This window comes from Cucumis sativus, chromosome 2 (genome assembly GCF_000004075.3).
Source record: "Cucumis sativus cultivar 9930 chromosome 2, Cucumber_9930_V3, whole genome shotgun sequence".
In the NCBI taxonomy this organism is placed as follows: domain Eukaryota; kingdom Viridiplantae; phylum Streptophyta; class Magnoliopsida; order Cucurbitales; family Cucurbitaceae; genus Cucumis; species Cucumis sativus.
Genome location: NC_026656.2, coordinates 2,045,797 through 2,064,062, shown reverse-complemented (window position 1 = coordinate 2,064,062; position 18,266 = coordinate 2,045,797). Strand labels below are relative to the sequence as shown.

Below are 18,266 nucleotides of genomic sequence, written 5' to 3'. Positions count from 1 at the left end.
CCATCTATTTCTTCGTCCATAATTTTTTCTACTTCAATTACAACCCCCGAAACTTTTATAATATGTTGTTTCATATGGAAATCAATCTACACATCGATTCAAATTATCTCACTTGGTTAATTTAGTAGATTTATAATAAAAAATTGTGTATTTTTGTTTCGTTTGAAACAATTGAACCTCTTTCTCTATATCAGTCCATTTATTTTAAAAGTAGCAAATGTATTATCAATCAATCTTAGAATTTCAAATGATATGAAAATTGATTAAATAACAAAGATATATTTTTGTTAAAAAAGATTAATGACAATTATAGTTAATAAAGTGGGATTGAGTTAGAGACTATTTATATTTTGGGAGATGAGTTAGAAAAAAGAAAGAGAATAAAAATATAGAAGAGGAACTCAAAAAATCTAAGAGAAAAAAAAAGAGGAATAAATCACAAACAAGAATTAGAAAGAGAGGGAAAAAAAAGCAATGTATATATATTACGTAATTCAAATTCCCGTTTTTTGAAATCCACGTGTTTTAGGGAGAGGAAGAAGAGATAGAAACTCGATTAGAGAGAAGGGTGAAGACGACGATATTGGAAGAATTGGAAGAAGATGAACCAGTGAAGTCTTTTCAATTTCTCCTTACATTCTTTCTCATATTTATTCTCAAAACACAAATCAAAAAAATAAAAAGAAAAAGAAAAACTCCTTTACCACAAACTGTGAATTTTTCTTTCAAAATCCAAAAATAGCTAAATTTTGTTTCCATTTTCTGTTAGAAATGTACGGTGGAACAAGCAATCTTAAACAACCTCATAGCTTTGAAGTCTCCTTTCAACCCAAAAATCTCTCCTATACCATTAAAGCACCTCCTCCGTTGTTGATTAGAGATGGTTTAGGCTATGATTCCTAAAGACAAAACCTAAAGTAGCCAACCCATTGGCCATTATTTTCCTCTGGCGTGCAGGAAAACAGGGCTTTCCTCCATTTTCCTTTCTTCTCTTCTTCCTCTGTTTTCCTTTCCCTTTCCTGTACGCCAAAACATATAATACCCACATGAATGCCAATACCCATGTGATGTTATCTCTTTTCTTCGTCTTGCTAGGGATTTTTAATCGCGTTTATTCTGCCTCTGTTCTTGATCCACCTCCAGATCCGCCATTGTTATTACGTTGTGGTTCTAATGAGGAAGGCAATGATGAAAATGGCCGAAAATGGATCTCTGATTCTAAATTCCTCGACCCCAAAAACACCCTAGCCGCACCGGTTGGATTTCAAGATCCATCCATGACTTCTCAGGTTCCGTATATGGAAGCTCGGGTTTTCACCGCCGTCACGGCGTATAAATTCCCGATCAAACGCGATAATCGTTATTGGCTTCGACTTCATTTTTACCCTTCCACATACGGACCTCATGATTCTGTGAATTCTTATTTCACCGTCACCGCGAACGATTTGACTCTTGTGAAGAATTTTAGTGCTTATATGACTTGTCAAGCCTTCACTCAGGCCTACATTGTTCGTGAATTTACACTCGCAGCTACAGAATCTGAATCTTTGAATCTGACTTTCACTCCTGTTTCTGGGTTTGCTTTTGTTAATGGGATTGAATTGGTTCAAATGCCGGAGATCTTTGGGGAAGCTATAATGGTGGGTGCAAGGGAGCAAACTATGGATGTAACGGGGTCGAGTATGCAAACAATTGCGAGATTGAACGTTGGTGGGAGCTACATTTCTCCAGCAAACGATTCTGGTTTGAGTAGAGCATGGTATGATGATTATCCTTATCTTTTTGGTGCTTCTGAGGGTGTTGTGCTGGAAGCTTCAAAGAGGTTGGTGATTGATTATAAAGATATGCCAAAGTATATTGGACCTGTGGAAATTTACAGGACATTGAGATCGATGGGAACATCCAAGGATGTGAATGCTAATTACAATTTGACGTGGTTGTTTCCTAATATTGATCCAGGGTTTATGTATCTTGTGAGGTTGCATTTTTGTGATGTGTCTTTGAGTAGGCCAAATCAGGTGGTGTTTGATGTGTTCATCAACAATCAAACTGCGGATGTGAATGGGATCGATGTGATAGCTTGGGCGGGTTCTAGGGGGGTTCCCAAATATAGGGATTATGTTGTGTTTTCTAATGAATCACCAACAATGCAGCAGATTTGGCTGGCAATGCATCCTAAGATGTCGGATGCACCTGAATTTGCAGATGCTATGTTGAATGGGGTCGAGATCTTCAAGCTCGATTCTGGGAAGAACTTGGCAGGGAAGAATCCTCAACCCTCAGCCTTTAGGATGAAGGTTGAGGCTGAATCAGAGAGGAATTTTGAAGGAAAGGGCAACAATGCTGAAGTGATTGGTGGGGCTGCAGGGGGTGCTGCTGCTTTTGTTGTGGTTGCACTTTGCTTTGCAGTGTACCAAAGGAAGAATAGACTGCCTGGGAATGATTCACACACAACTAGTTGGCTACCAATCTATGGGAATTCACATTCGAGTGGGAGCAAATCAACCGTGTCTGGTAAGAGTACGGCGAGTAATTTGGCTCAAGGTTTGGCTCGACATTTCTCACTTTCCGAGATTTTACATGCTACCAAGAGCTTTAGTGAATCTAATGTGATTGGGGTTGGAGGATTTGGGAAGGTGTACAAGGGAGTGATTGATGGAGGGACAAAAGTTGCTATTAAAAGGTCAAACCCATCATCAGAACAAGGAGTTCACGAGTTCCTTACGGAAATCGATTTGCTTTCAAAGCTGAGGCACAAACATTTGGTGTCCTTGATTGGTTTTTGTGATGAAGAGAATGAGATGTGTTTAGTTTACGATTACATGGGTTTGGGAACTTTGAGGGAACATTTGTATAAGACCAACAACAAAACTCGTCTCTCATGGAAGCAAAGGTTGGAGATTTGTATTGGAGCAGCCAGGGGACTTCATTACCTTCACACAGGAGCACAATACACCATCATTCATAGAGATGTTAAAACTACCAACATTCTCTTGGATGAAAACTGGGTTGCAAAGGTTTCTGATTTCGGACTCTCGAAAACTGGTCCGAACATGGCTAATGGTCATGTTAGCACGGTAGTTAAGGGTAGCTTTGGCTACTTAGATCCCGAGTACTTCAGAAGGCAACAACTAACTGAAAAATCTGATGTCTATTCATTTGGGGTTGTCCTTTTTGAAGTATTATGTGCAAGGCCTGCCTTGAATCCAAGCCTGCCAAAGGAACAGGTAAGCCTTGCAGATTGGGCGTTGCATTGCAAACGGAAAGGATTTCTTGAGGATCTCATCGACCCTCATCTCAAAGGGAAAATCACCCCTGACAGCTTGAAGAAGTTTGCAGATGCTGCTGAGAAATGCCTAGACGACCATGGAGCCGAGCGACCGTCTATGGGCGATGTGTTATGGAACCTTGAATTTGCTCTCCAACTTCAGGAAAGTGCCGATGGTGGTTCAAGTCATAGGTCGAGGGTACATGAGGAAGCTAACCAGAGAAGCCAAGAAATGGCTGCACATTACAACAACCTCAGCCTTGGAAGTGAGCAAGACTTAATTGAATCTAATAATGAACAAAACAGTACTGCAATCTTCTCTCAACTTGTCCATCCAACAGGCCGATAATGCGCAGAAACCTCTTCGACATTGTTCATGTGTCTCCCTCAACAAGGAGGCCTAACCAGTGAACAAACAAAAACCATGGGAGTTCAAGCATGTTGAACCACTGCTATTTTGTCAAACTTCAGGGAGCGTTGTTGTATTTATGTTGGTATTAGTTATTGGGTCTTTCTGATTGTTTTTTATTGGACAGTATATGCATTGCAATTTGTACTTTACACACAACAAACTTGATCAGATTCAAGTTCAACCTGCTGCCTATTCCTTATGATAAAGTTATAATTACATTACACTTTAGCTCTTTGCAAAGTACAATTAATATGCATATACTATCTTTTAGGAAATATATCATGTTGTTAGTTTTTTTTTCCATTCCAATTTTCATTTTTCTTAAATGGTTTTCGTTTTTGTGAATCAGAGTCCATGTTTATCAATCTTGTAATGGTATTCTTTCTATACATTATGATTTTGTAAGGTTAGAGAAATGAAGTAAATATGGCCAATTGGAGATCTAAATATATAGAGTGATATTGTTATCAAGCTTTCCACATTTATTTCCTTGTTCTTAGAACTTTTAAACATTATTGTTTTGGCTTGTAAACTTTTAATTGAAGAACCACTGTTTAATCATTGTTTGCTTCATGATGGAGTTGGTATTTAGATAATGTATTGCTAGGCTAGTAGAATAATTTAACAATACACACTAATACACACTATTAGTATAGTTCTCGAAATGGATTGGTTCTACTAAAATTACACTTTAATAAACGACTATAATAGTTATCTTGATTTTTAAGCATCCAATAAGAAAGTGTCTAAGATTGCACAAATAAATACAAACTATCGAATTATCACTCCTCTTATAGTTTGTTACTCTCCACAAACTTTACCTTACTAAAAGAAAGTAGTCGAATCATAAAATTATTAAATAAAAACACCACATTGTTTGCAAATTCTATAAAAATTAATTTTACATTTGGTGTTAAACGTCCATATTCAATTTTAGAACACTTACACAACAACATTGAGTTGAGAGTCCACTAGTGACATCTAAATGCTGTGAAAGCAATAATGTGTTTACTTGTGGTTTGCATCTCTTCACAGTCTTGACATTGTTTTCTCAAAATACTTATCTTAACGACCATGTTCTAGCTATGCAACTCTAACGATGATGTGGTTCTAAATCAATTGACTTTAAATAATTTCAAGACAAATATATTTTGGAAGAGTTTTTTTGATATTGTATAGAACTAAATGCATGGAAGTTGCTAAATTCGTTGCATAATATTAAAAAACTAAATTTAATTTATTATTTTTAATTTGATATCACCTTAGAAGAAAAGTGAGTGAAAGAAAATATTCAACTATTTCAATTTCTAATTACCGTTTTACTCATAGTTACCAAGACTCGTCGTTTAGTAAAATATTATTCACTATTGAGGTGTGCAACTTGATTGACGTTTTTGTTTATATTTTTACCTTAAATGGTAAAAAAAATTAACAATTGTTAGACTAGTTGACCTATCTAGAAGTTACCCAAGATAGTGAAACAAAAAATTAGACAATTAATTTTTAATTTTGTAGTCAAATCAACCGATAATCATATACACGTTGAGAAAACCCTAATTTCAACCAACGTTGACTCGATAGTCGATTACTTTTGATATTGGATACCAAACAACTTGAAATTACATTCATTTGAAAGCTTAGATTCCAAGCTACAAAAGCATTCCAAAGATCATTAAATTTCATTAAGCATTAAACAAGTTATGGCCTTAAGAATTGAAGTGAAAAACACATAAAAAAACTCCCAATCTCCATACTCAACATGCCAATCCATATCCGTTCTCAATCCCTACTTTGAATGCTCACCGTGGATAAACCCAAGATCTAACGGCTGAAATTTAAAATTTTACGAGGATCTCGATCCGCGTCGAAAGACTCTCGACCAATCAGATCGCAGTAGCATGATTTCGTTTGATTATATAAACCGCTCTCAACCGTCTCTCTCCTCATCGAATTTTCTCTCTCTAAAATATTTTCCTCTCCCTCTCTTCTAATCGATTCCATTTCCAATAATGTCTTCCGCCGCTGATTCCGTCATCATCTCCGATGCTCCCGCTGCAGCGGTGGCCCAGCCAGCTGAGAACGACTCCAAGGCTAAGAAAGCTGCGGCATCGAAAGCATCGAAGGCTAAGAAACCATCTGGTGCGAAGAAGGCTAGATCTTCTCCGACTCACCCTCCGTTCCTTCAGGTGTGTATGGATGATTGATCTTTGTTGTGATTGTTTATTGTTATTCCGATCGAGTTTTTACGTTTTGTTCTGATTGAATTTTGAAATTGTTTCTCTAGATGATTAGCGAAGCGATCGTTTCTCTGAAGGAGAGAACCGGCTCGAGTCAGTACGCCATTACGAAGTTCACTGAAGAGAAACACAAACAATTGCCTTCCAATTTCAGGAAGCTTTTGCTTGTTCATCTCAAAAAACTTGTCGCCGCTGAAAAACTCGTTAAGGTTAAGAACTCCTATAAGCTTCCATCGGCTCGTTCTATTCAAGCAAAAGCCGCAGCAGCAGCAGCAGCACCAGTCACCGCCAAGAAGCCTGTAAGCTCAAAACTCAAAGCAGCAAGCATCAAGAAAGCCGCCGTTGCCAAATCGAAAGCCAAAACTGCTGCGAAACCTAAGCCGAAAGCTGTAGCGAAGCCGAAGCCGAAGACAGTTGCTAAATCCAAGACCGTCGCGAAACCAAAAACCGCCGCGAAGACGAAGGCAGCTGAGAAGGTTAAGAAGGTTGCTCCGAAGCCTAAACCAGCAGCCAAGGCAGCGAAAGTAGCGAAAACACTGTCGCGAACTTCGCCAGGAAAGAGAGCCGCACCGGCGACAAAGGCGAAGAAGGTAGCGGCGAAGAAGCCAAAGACGGTAAAGTCGCCGGCGAGGAAAGTCCAGGCAAGGAAAGTCAAGAAATGAATTATGTGTTTAGGGTTTTTGATTAATTTCTAGGGTTTTCTTATTAATAGTACGTAGCGATGTAAATTAGGGATATGATATGAGAGATGCAACCGCTCGTTGTTATACAATATTTTTATCAAATTTTAGTTTGGTAAATTCTCAATGGTCTATCTTCAAATCAGTCTTTTCTTTTGAATGAATTGAATGATCATCTCTTTGCTTCTGGTTTATCGTTAAAGCTTTTTGAGTTTTGCTTCAATGGCGGATTTCCCGTAATTAAAAGCGTCGTTTTGGTCGTTTATGTACATAAAACGCAAATTTCATAATCAGAACAGTTCACGTGCGTTGCACGCGATTTCGAACCCACGTCGGCACCACGTGGCTAATTTTTTGGAACTTCTGATTAAACTTTAATTATTTATTAATTTTGGGTTTCGGTGTTATTTTGTATTAATTCAATAATATTTCGTTAGTTTATTTTTGAAAAAGAATTCCATTAACTTATTCGTTCTTCAATTAACTTAATTGCCCATTTTTTTATTTCATTGAATATGTGACAAAGGGTTTGATGATGATTTAAATTCAAAATCTAAAGCAAAAATTAATCCGAAGAACAGTACTCTCCCAAGAAGACATGGGAGTGTATATTCATTCCAATGTGTTAACAACTTTAGGCAAGCATATAGATAGTAACATCTTTTGTGGTTATTCCCTAAAGAAGAATTCCATTTCCATCTTCACTTCGTGAGCTTGAATCTTCAAACACACACCCCGTGAAGTTCCAACTCTGCATAAAAGTCATGTAAACAGACAAAGTTAAAGCTTCATTGGAGAGAACCTCATCATTCTCTTGTGACAATGTCTTTTCAAGAGGTTCCAAATTTGAACAAAATAGGAAGTTCAAATGTGCCTTCATAAATTTTACTCTACTCCATTTTTATAAATTCAAAAGCTTGTCTGCTTAAACGTCTTATTAATGAAGTAAAGGAAGAAATGGAATTACATTAGGATCTGTAATTTCACTTACTAAAATACGGAAGAATTAACAATGACTAAAATTAAGTGTTTGAAAGTTTAGAGACCAAGTGAGGGTATGATGAACATCAAAATGTCGATTCTATAAATCTTTGTGCGCAAGACAGTGTGTCAAGCCATTATACCGACAATGGGAATGAGCGAATGAAACTTTGTTGAGTCCATGGAGTTGTTCAACAGGTTCACTACTTTCATTATCTTAACGATCTTCAAGTTTATATTGCTTGCTATATTTCCATATTTTATATGCTTGAGAACTTGAAATTCTTGAAAAGAGAGACATACTATTGATTTGCCTGTGATAGATCAGAAGATGAGTCCTTGTTAGGTTTGATCAAAGTAGTCGAGTCACCTCAGCTCTGCGTGTCTTACTGTCTCGAGTTTCTTCAAAATATTGACAGACATGACGTGTTCATCCCAATCTTCCTGCAATAAGCATCACCAACACCATTGCCAAAACAAAAAAGAAGAAAAAGAAAAGACGGCTTACATTTCGAATGAATTTCATGTAAATCATCATTCAAGATTTTTTCGCCAGGTTTATGTTTCGAACTGTTTAACAATTTCTAGTTACCCAAGAAATGACGGCTTGTAATTGCTTGTTTGAATTGTGAATAGACTTCTCGAAAGTATACATACCTGAATTATAATTTCTGCTTCGTGCGTCTAGCAAGGAAAAATTTAAGTAGCAAGCTGGAATGCCAGTGTACTTTCTGCCTGCTTTTCAGTTCCCAAACCTGGAAATTGCCCAATATCATGTCCTTGAATGGGCTGAAACTCCTTATGTAAACCAACTGCGAATTCTTCGGAGTGTTCGCTGCCACTTCGGAAGTAATCTGCAATCTACAGTGACATTTTGTTTTCGGTAAATATAATGCACAAAAATCCAGGGAGATCTGACTGCCATTACATCTTTTCACACATAGCAAATATGGAACTGCCCTTCCAACTACTGAATATTGAGCGGTATGCTTGTCATGGATAAATTAGAAACATGAGTACAAATAAAGAAAACTCAACAAGCTTACATGATTTCCAAGAGCTATCCCACTTAGGGCTGCTGATTCTATATTTGAGCCTAGTAGCCAATCACCACAGATACCGGCTCTTCCATGAGGATCAAAGATGCATGGAATACCTGGTGAATTTGTAGGCAGTGCTGCACCCCTGTATAGAGAATGTTATAAAGCTGATTATCAAGGAAGTTAAGAAATATCTATACCATATTAAACATTCCTTCGTCCACACATTCAAGCTTTTGAGTTAAACATTGTTTTTCTAAATCAAATATTAGGGCAAGAGATCCTATATTGAATCTTTGCAGCTTCATGTTCTTGATATTGATAGTTAACTTTGTTGTTAGGTTCGTGTTCACCTATTGATCTCAGCTTTTGAGTGATTTCTTTAGTGTAGGAGGTAAAAAGAAAGGGACATTTGTTTAGAGGCTATGATGCTTCATTTAATGAGACTTCGAGAATAGGAATTACACCAAGGATATGCAATTTGGCATGTGCGTTATAAATATATAAAGTTTCAAACAATCAAGATGGTTCAAATGTGCCAACTTAAGTATAGTCCAAATTCAACTAAATAAGGCAATACAAAAAGATGGTTTACATATGAATTAGGTTTTGGCCAATTACCATAGCTGAACTCGGGTGTAAAAGGGTTTTGGCAGTGACCCTTTGGACAATCCCAGGGCAGCTTCGACACCCTCTAGCATATTTTTCTTCACTTTCTCGGCAGTAGAAGTTGGGATATTCTCCTAACAGAGCATCATAGTTGATATCCATCAGTACTTTAACAAAAAATTTGATGTAAATTAATTCAAAATAAGCTATGGACAAACAAATATCAAATGTTGACTCAAAGGAGTCATACATAGCGATACTATTATAAGTAAACGCAATAACAAATGAACAGGCAGCGACAAATTGATTACAAATAGTCAGAAATTTTTATACAATGCACAAGCAAGGATGAAAAGATGGCCGAGAAAGTTGTTCATTTCACTCCTATTTCTTGTTTCTATAATATTTTTGCATTGGTGGAGCACTCTTTCCTTTAATGAAAGGTCAAAGTCTTACTAATTGAGTTCTTTTCCATAACTGATTAAAAAATGGAATTAAAGAAACTCTTTCTTTTCATATGTAGGGGTCGTTTTCAAAAAATAATCCTGCATGCTCCTCCAGTTTCTAGCTGGAGCCCCCAAAATACAAATCCACTGATGATCATAATCATGAAAATGTTATTAGAGTTCTTCTGATAATTAAAGAGAAAAAGGGCATTTGAATATTTGACAAGAATGTAGGCAAAGTGCAAAAGTTGGCAAGCCTAATACTAGGTGGAAAACCAACCTGTGGAACCTTGTTCTGTTTCCCATATGCAGCAGTACTCAGAAAGGTCCAACAGTGGGGCCCATCTTTCTGAAAGTTTAGAAATTTTTTGTTATTGTTTGCCATCCATGAGAGGGAATCAACCCCTTTTACAAAAGCTCCTTCAAATGGAAATTTTTCTGCAGTATCTGGGAAAGGAAGAGGGTCCTCAAATGCAGCAAGGAGGGCCCATATAGAACTTAATTCTAACCTCTACAAACACAGAATAGACAGGATCAATTAAGAAGCATGTAAATACTTATTGTTAAACAAACCAAAATAAGCTGGAAAAATTATCAAAATTTGCACCTTCATTTGTCTAGCAATCAGAGGTAAGCCAGATGTTGAAAGAAGCCGATTAGCACATTTGCCTGCCAGGATAACCAATTCAACATTTCAAAATCTAAATCATTCTAACAAAAAAATTTATGTTAAGCATTATGACAAAACCAGAAAATAAAAATTAATCTAGATTGCAGCTGAACCAAAATGATATATCATGCAAATGGCATTTAAACCTCTTGCTTCAGAAATTTTGTGTTTTGGTAGTCAACACTAACTCATAGAATGAAACCACCCAGCAACTGTCAAAAATCAACAAAATATGTAGTCTTCAAGCTCTAGAAGGAAAGAAAGAACCATCTACTTGCCATTGTGTGCAATAACAATAGCATCAAAATGCCCACAAGGTTTTCCGTTCTCACTTAAGTGCCACATTCCATTAAATGGCTCCAGCTTACTTATCCAGCAAGGGCGGATCACATTAATCAGAGAAGTCTGGCAACAAAAATCAAATAGTAGAAAAGTCAGAGGAAATCAAGGGCAAAAACTGTATTTAAAAAGTGTAGGATACCATACATGCTATAAGTATGGTATCAGGATTAATAGTAAACTAGAACTCATTACAAACTTAGCCATCAATAGTCAATAGTTTCACTCATGGGATCAGGATTACTAAATATTATGTCCATATAGATTCCATATCGTCCATTCAACTAAGTTTAAACATGTTATAAGGATAAATCTTTGCTACTAAAGAAGGCAGCGGCTGGTTTATTGTTTATTTCTTCCATATACTTAATGCACTTCTGAAATGCTCTTGTTGAAGATCTACATTTCAATCACCTGAGATAGCAATGAGTCAGCAAGTGGCCGCATGCCATTTGTACCAATATACCTTGGACAGGAAGACATTGGAACAAATCGACCACCCAATTCAAGCTCTCCAACAGTGCCCTTCCACTCTTTAACTAGATCTGCAGCCAACCAACCATCAACCAACTGAGCAAATTGGTTATCCGTCACTGTAAAGAATTGAGCCGCATGATCAAACATTAGGGGTTCAGGTCCAAGACTTCTAGTCCCCATTCTTCCTCCCAACCCATGTATACCCTGCAACAAAAATTAAAATTTGAAATGCCCCCTCCTAGATTAACTAAGTATAACAAAAAATAAATTTCAACCAACATAAAAGGGTCTTCGCAAGGTGCATACAAATCCATTCACTGGCACTAAAAAGCCTTTAAATCAGGTTGAATAAGAGCAAGACATTCGAACCATAGACCTGGTTAACATCATATGGGTTGACAATTGAGCTATTCTCGCTTTATTTAAAGATTTAATATTTGTACTTTATAAAAGCATTTGGCGCCTCCTTATATATCGATCTACTCACAAGAAATCTCATTAAAATAAAATCTTAACAACATTTTCACAGTATGGATGAAACATAATTAAATTGTTACCAATTCAAAGGTATATGAACTAAATCCTAATGGAAGTACATAGACTGAAATAGTCCTTTTTTTTCTAACCCAATTCAATCATGTTTCCCAAAATGAAACATATGTCACCCATGTACAGAATGAGTCAAAACTAATGAAAAATTCAAATATGAAATAACAAACAAGTAATAACCAACCGTGTCAAAGACGGTGGAGCGAACACCCCTTTTCTCCAAACTCAGAGCACACATGATTCCCGCCATGCCGCCGCCAATAATGGCTATAAGGGGGTCATCGGAGAGAGCAGAAGTGAAGGTAACTTGCTCCTGATTGAAAGTTTTCTTCAGAATCGACCTCCTAGAGGTACCGTATGAGGATTTTCTTCGAAATTTGGAGGTGGGTTTGCTGCCATCCATGGTGGGTTTTCTAGAATTGTGTTTAGAATTAGGTTTGGGTTGAGAATGGGATGCTACAACCGGAATAAAATTCGTGTTGCTGTAGGGTTTCGAGGAGAAGATTGTAAGTTGAGAAAATTTGAGGGGTTGAAGAATGAGGGAAGAGGAAATGAAAGGGGTGAAGAGGGAAGACATGATTATTGTAGAGAAAAGAGTGGATGAGAGAAGAAGAAAGGTTTCAATAAATCCTCTTTTCCACTCTCTTGCGCGCCATTTTGTTTTGTTTGTTTACTTATCCATAGGTTCCTTCAAACTTCAAAATGGAGTTTTTTTATTAAACAAAAATCAAATAGAGGAAAACTATTTTATTACTTTTCAAACCATTTTTTTTTAAATATACCAAAATATGATAATCTATTTACCACGTAAACCATACACTAATATAGATACACTCATATTTTGTTGGTGTATTTTGCTATATTTGAAAACATTTTTTTCTTTTGTTAGTGTTCTACATGGACAAACATTTATAAAATTAATGTGCTTAATGCCTATTTAAAAGAGATGTTGTCTAATTTATATGTTATTGCACAAATTTTAGATTGATGAAAGTGTTACACTTCATATGCGTTCGACTAAAAAATTTGGAGGATCGAAGAGAGTAAAGTTGCGAAGTCTCCTACTTGTTTAACTTCTCATAACTAGAGAAAGATGCTTTATTAACTTCTCATATTGTTTGCCTAAAAAAATCTTATACTAGGAAATTCACAGCTTTATGATTTTACAATTTCACCTTCTGCTGCACCCAAGTACACGATTAAGCTTCAATGTCTACGTGATCCCAAGTTGAAGAGTAAACATTGAGATCTCTTCCAAAAAGTTCATCCTAAGCTTTGTTTTGTTTAGTAAAATGTTATTGTTTCACATTTCATGGTTAACATTTCATATCATTTCATTTGATTATACGTAAAACAAAAGTCAACATAGACTTTGTCCAACTTATTCATATATATACCTTAATCGAGTGGTTGGTGATTCAATCTCCAACTCCATGCATTTTTAGGCGAATGGTTCAAAATTCTCACCAAACTCAAACCTCATCTGAACACAAACAAAAAATCATTCTCCAATTCTCCTAAAATACACCAATTATAGTTAAGAGGGAGAGAAGATACAAAGATAGAAAGCAAAAGTATATCTGTATCTGTGTATACACAATAGTCCACACACTGAATCAAAATCTCCCTTATATGTATAACATAAAAAATCATTATAACTTTCATGGGAAAAAAAAGAAAAGAAAAGAAACGAAAAGAAAAGAAAAGAAAAGAAAAACATATACATTTCATATTAGCACAACTCACTCAGTGAAGTAATTAGATGTAAAAAGAAAAGAAAAGAAGCTATTTTCTTTTAGGTAACGAAACAACTAGCAACTGAAAGATAAAGCTTTTTCTTTCTTTGCTCCCCCCTCTTTTTTTTCTTCTTCTTTTTTCCTTTTTCTTAGTTCACATTAAGGAGAAATTAAATGTTCATGACTGAATGGGGATATCTACATTACTTGTGTGTGGATCAGTTGTTGCAAAAGTTGTTTTTTTGGTCTCTCTGTCGCGCTTCACATGGTTTCTATGTTTAAAAGATTCATTGTTGTGGCTTTGCCCATTCACTTGTGCTTTGCTTTTGCGGGCTACGCCGTTAGTTGATTCCTCTGATTTCTGACTACTAAAGCTATGGCGTTGTCCTCGGGTGCATAGTTTTCCTTTTTCCTCTATGCTAAAGTTCATCGAATCACCACAGCTTTTCCTTCGAGTTAGATTTGGAGACTTTGGCCTAGTTAATGGTAACTGACATAAAGTACTAGTTAAAACTTCGCCATCATAAAACAAAGCATCCGTAAAATGTAAATCCTAAGAGGGGAATGATCGTATCAGAATAGAGTTTCAATGGCTACCTTTTTTAGTTCAGTCTTTGGTGGTGGTCCTTCATAATAGAAACTGGGCACTGGATTTGCTTTGATCACTAATCCTTTCCTAAGCTGCTTGATTGCTGCTTCTTGCTCTTCCTAAAAGCATTTTAAAGCAGTAAATCAAAGATGAAACTAAGCTGATCCTTTCCCTCGTCAATACAAAGTGTTGAAGAATACGATATGCATCAAAACGTAGAAACAAAACATAAACAGGATGGTAGTCCAAAATACCTTAATTCGTGCTTCGTATTGGACTCTCTCTGCCTCCATAGCTTTGTGTTTCTCCTCCAACTTGTTATAGAACTGAATAGAGAACAAATTTCATAAGCAAACAGAAAACCACAGGTTGAACGGCAAGGTAACGTCTAAATCATTCAACACAAGTAATACCTCCTTCCTTTTACCAGCACGTTCAGCCGATCTAAATGTAGGAGCCATTCCGATAGTTACTTTAGATTTTAGTTGTCGAATAGATTGAACAGTACTATGAATGGGCTAAGGATAACAAAATCTGATAATATGAACAAATTAAGAATTTACAAAAAAAAAAAAAAGGCTTAGTTCTATATGGTAGTTGTTGAAAAGAGGATACGAGGAGGCAATGGACCAGTGATCTTCTTCATGATGTTTCGTAAGATCGTTCTGTGAAGATTTACTCGATGATTGAGGCGAGTTTGGCTGTAGAAAAGTAAAACATATAGAAATCATAATTTTGTCCATCTCATTTTCTAACAAAAATCTTAATCTATACTTTGAAGATATAAGAAACAAGGTCAGGAGGGTAGGACATTCTCAACCAAACTGTAATGCAACTAAATATATTTCCCAAAGAACTATAAACAAAACCAACCATTTTAAGATTAGAAAAGATAAAGATATTCAATGGCATTTTACACTCAACTAAATTGAAGTTGATGCAGTTCGAAACTCGTAACTGACCCTAATGAAACTGAACAAAAGGGCATAGTTATATTTGTGTTGAAAGTCCATGAAAGAAGTCGAATAGGAGATAAACCCGAAAATCAAAGTCAGGAAGCTGTTTTCCAGTCAATAATGTTCTATTCAAGGAGACTTAACTAGTCCTGTGGTACTTTTCCAGTTTTCCTGTTGCATAAAAGCTACTTCCAGTAAACACAAATGTGGCTTCATTGACATTCCTAAAAGTTGTACTTACATGCGAGTTCTTTTCAGGGCTGGGAGGCTGCAATTCAATAGTATTTGGTGATGCCTCAACGACAGGAACTGTAGTCGAAGTAGGCTCGGTCTCAATGGTTTGTGAGCACATGACTGCTTTCTCCGGTTCCTGCACGGGTGGCTGTTGAATCTTGTGGTTCACCCTCATTATTTTTGGAGTAACAGCTACAGTCCCAGGTGAAATAGACTTATTGAAGTCACTGATTTTTTGTGCTACAGTTCTCTCCTCCTTCTTCTTCTCCTCAAGCACAAGCACAGCTGCAGGCGTGGGTGCAGGTGCAGGTGGAGGTGGAGGTGCAGGCACGGGCATGGTCACAGGTGCAGGCACACTGGCATCAAGGTTAGAGCTTTTGATGGCTGCAACATCGTGGTCGGTTTCTTGATAGTTTTCGGGAAACAAATTCTCCTCGCTCGATTCCTTCTCTTCGTATTCCTCCAAATCAATACTTTCTTCTGAAATTTTGGGGGAAACATGGGCTTTTTCATGAGAAACGCCATTTAAAACCACTACAAGATCATTTGGCTTCTCCAGTACATCACCAACAATTTCCCTACCCATGACCCTGCACCAAAAACACCAACAACATCGCAATCAAAATCCTCCAAAAAGAAATAGGTATCATTTTCCAAACCAAAATCAAAAGAAGCTCAAATACAAAAATTACAAACTTACACTCACTCAACTTGATATAACTTTGGTTCAAAAGAAACAAAAAGCCTCTCGACAACAACCAACCAAATTATTTAATCTATATTATAAAAAGAGGAATTGACTTCTGAACTAAGAAAATCAATTAGTTTCCCAAAAAAAACTCCACAAAAAGTAAGGAACAAAAGAGAAACATCAAATTGAATCCTCAAGAAAGCTTCAACTATAAGCTCAAAATGCAAAAGGAAAGTTCAAAAGTTTGAATTGACCCACAAAATCAAAAGGGTTAATTCAAAATCCCAATTCCACCACACCCAAAAGAAAGAAAAAGAACACACACAAAGATTGAAATACTAGAGAACCCCATTTCCCCCAAGCTTAAAAAACAACTCAAAGCCATCAAAGAAGAAGAAAAAAGACAACAAAAAAGAACCATTTTCATCAGAACACAGCAAAAAAGATGAAAAAGAAGACAAGGGAATTCATATCCACCATTAAAAAAACTCTAAAACTCTGAAACTCTAAAAAGAAAAAAAAAAGATGAAAAACAGAGAGGAAGAAGAAAAAGACCCACCTTGAATTACCAGCTCCCCTTGCCGATCTGACAAGATCTCCCTGGTTCCCCACTCCTTTGTCCCTCCCCTCCCCTCCCCCTTATTTTTTTTTGAAAATTGGGTTATTGTTTATTTTCTTTTATTACAAAGAAATCAACGTTAGCGGTTTTCCTTTTGGTTAGCGTAATGATCGGAAGAGAAAACAAAACCCCAACAACAAAAGAAATGAAGGCTTTTTATCGGTGTTTTGCTGTTGGATTGGATGACTCATTGTTTATTTATAGATTATAAGACCAAATATCTTCTCTCCTTTTTCGAAAAAATTTAAAATAAAATAAAAATGAGTCATATTTATTTATATTTATTAAAAATACGTTTTTTTATTTGACGGCGTTGGATTATAAAAAATCAAAAAAAAAATAGAAAACCCACAAAAAGACAATTTTTTATTTGTTTTTAATTTAAATTTTCTCTCTGTGGGTCTGTGGGTCCTACTTTAAAGATATAAATTCTGCCACGTCATCTTGGTAAGAACTTCCTCAAACTCACGTTTCAAACATATATCATTAATATCAATTAAATTCACACATCATTCATTTATTGAACAAAGTATAGAATTCAATTTCTTATTTCTTTTACATAATTTAATGCCTTTTTTTCACATTTTAATTTATGAACACTTCCAAACTTAACTTTGTTGATTAAAATTGTAAATTTAACCAAAATACTTAAATCTATAGTGAAAATTTCATATTTTATCAATAATATAAATGTATTGAGTTATAAACTCTCGTATCAAATATGTCAATACACATATCTTTTAAAACTACTTTATTGATCAAATCTATAGAAATTTACACAAATATAAACAAATTTTATAAATCTTAGTTTTTGCTATAAAAACGAAAGGAAGTTCCTCGTTCATAATAAGTGCTAAGAAGTTAGAGTTTCATTGACATGTTTATATCACAATTGTATGTATAATTTAAACGTAATGATTTATTTTGAGTTTTTAGTATTGAATTCGATCTCTAACACAATACATTGCATAACTTTTGATATAGAAACGAATTAAGTTAAATGATAAAGGAATATTTAAAATTAAAGAAAAAAAAAGAATGGGTTGGATAGAATTGGGAAATGTGATTTGTGAAAAAGAGGTAGTTGCTTTCAGTTGGGCTAATCAGATAAGGAAAAGTCTTTCTCAATTGTTTATAATTTTCTTTCCTTTTCAAATGCCTTCCATCACAATTAATTAATGCAATTTTGGAATTCAATTATAAATAAAAATACTTTTCTATTCTCAAAATCACAACCAAAATATATATAACAAAAACCAACAAAAATAAAATGTGCTTCTATTCTTTACTTAACGACGTGAGTTAACGGTCTTCTAGGATAAATAGATGGGCTGAAATTTACTAAAATGGGTTCCTAATTTTAATAATAAAAATCCAAAATTGTTTTCTTAATACAAACATATTTGTAATATAATTTTCGTAATAACCATGGTTAGAACGTATTAACTTAGTCAATGTGTCGTATTAACATAAAATTTTAATATTTCATTAATAGAAATCCAGTTATATTGATTTGCATAATTTAAAGAAAATGTTTAGGGTTAGTTTTGTTGTTGAATTTTATATTGTTGATTAGTTTAGTTAGGTAGAGGGTAACTATTTATAGTTTGGATTTAATGTTAAAATTTGTTTGCAAGAATAAAAATAAAATAAAAACAAATAGATTTTTCTTTTGTGGATTTTTATTATATTTAAATTTTGGGAAAAAAATATCGAATTTAAGGTTGAATTTA

General features: G+C 35.4%; 4 protein-coding genes across 4 annotated transcripts; 2 read left to right on the top strand and 2 right to left on the bottom strand.

Moving 5' to 3' along the window:
* The first annotated feature begins 532 nt into the window (after positions 1-532).
* LOC101219475 (receptor-like protein kinase ANXUR2) lies at positions 533-3,926 on the top strand. Its single transcript, XM_004139334.3, has one exon. It carries the CDS (start codon positions 1,047-1,049, stop codon positions 3,615-3,617), a length of 2,571 nt encoding a protein of 856 aa, XP_004139382.1. The 5' UTR covers positions 533-1,046; the 3' UTR covers positions 3,618-3,926.
* A 1,680-nt stretch (positions 3,927-5,606) lies between these two features.
* LOC101205659 (histone H1) lies at positions 5,607-6,791 on the top strand. The gene is made up of 2 exons (XM_004139198.3): positions 5,607-5,866; positions 5,965-6,791. The coding sequence occupies exons 1-2, from the start codon at positions 5,690-5,692 to the stop codon at positions 6,577-6,579; spliced, it is 792 nt and encodes a 263-aa protein (XP_004139246.1). The 5' UTR covers positions 5,607-5,689; the 3' UTR covers positions 6,580-6,791.
* A 324-nt stretch (positions 6,792-7,115) lies between these two features.
* LOC101219713 (renalase) lies at positions 7,116-12,363 on the bottom strand. Its single transcript, XM_011650443.2, has 10 exons — positions 11,893-12,363; positions 11,097-11,363; positions 10,622-10,748; positions 10,281-10,342; positions 9,954-10,184; positions 9,240-9,361; positions 8,625-8,763; positions 8,236-8,439; positions 7,882-8,022; positions 7,116-7,348 (listed from the first exon to the last, which is right to left on the bottom strand). Exons 1-8 carry the CDS (start codon positions 12,283-12,285, stop codon positions 8,278-8,280), a joined length of 1,503 nt encoding a protein of 500 aa, XP_011648745.1. The 5' UTR covers positions 12,286-12,363; the 3' UTR covers positions 7,116-7,348; positions 7,882-8,022; positions 8,236-8,277.
* Positions 12,364-13,270: 907 nt separating this feature from the next.
* Positions 13,271-16,692, bottom strand: LOC101205893 (protein WVD2-like 1). Its single transcript, XM_004139199.3, has 7 exons — positions 16,474-16,692; positions 15,231-15,813; positions 14,649-14,734; positions 14,447-14,540; positions 14,288-14,359; positions 14,042-14,152; positions 13,271-13,934 (listed from the first exon to the last, which is right to left on the bottom strand). The coding sequence occupies exons 2-7, from the start codon at positions 15,807-15,809 to the stop codon at positions 13,623-13,625; spliced, it is 1,254 nt and encodes a 417-aa protein (XP_004139247.1). The 5' UTR covers positions 15,810-15,813; positions 16,474-16,692; the 3' UTR covers positions 13,271-13,622.
* Between the last annotated feature and the right edge of the window lie 1,574 nt (positions 16,693-18,266).

Bases quoted from the DNA above. Each gene is read 5' to 3' on its own strand.
- LOC101219475 (XM_004139334.3), top strand. From the start codon at position 1,047: ATGAATGCCAATACCCATGTGATGTTATCTCTTTTCTTCGTCTTGCTA.
- LOC101205659 (XM_004139198.3), top strand. From the start codon at position 5,690: ATGTCTTCCGCCGCTGATTCCGTCATCATCTCCGATGCTCCCGCTGCA. The intron at 5,867-5,964 runs GTGTGTATGGAT...TTGTTTCTCTAG, and splicing joins CTCACCCTCCGTTCCTTCAG to ATGATTAGCGAAGCGATCGT.
- LOC101205893 (XM_004139199.3), bottom strand. From the start codon at position 15,809: ATGGGTAGGGAAATTGTTGGTGATGTACTGGAGAAGCCAAATGATCTT. The intron at 14,541-14,648 runs GTATCCTCTTTT...GCCCATTCATAG, and splicing joins CACTGGTCCATTGCCTCCTC to TACTGTTCAATCTATTCGAC. The intron at 14,360-14,446 runs GTATTACTTGTG...TTCTCTATTCAG, and splicing joins GTGCTGGTAAAAGGAAGGAG to TTCTATAACAAGTTGGAGGA.
- LOC101219713 (XM_011650443.2), bottom strand. From the start codon at position 12,285: ATGTCTTCCCTCTTCACCCCTTTCATTTCCTCTTCCCTCATTCTTCAA. The intron at 11,364-11,892 runs GTTGGTTATTAC...TTTTTGTTGCAG, and splicing joins GCTCCACCGTCTTTGACACG to GGTATACATGGGTTGGGAGG. The intron at 10,749-11,096 runs GTGATTGAAATG...TTTTGTTGCCAG, and splicing joins CTGACTCATTGCTATCTCAG to ACTTCTCTGATTAATGTGAT.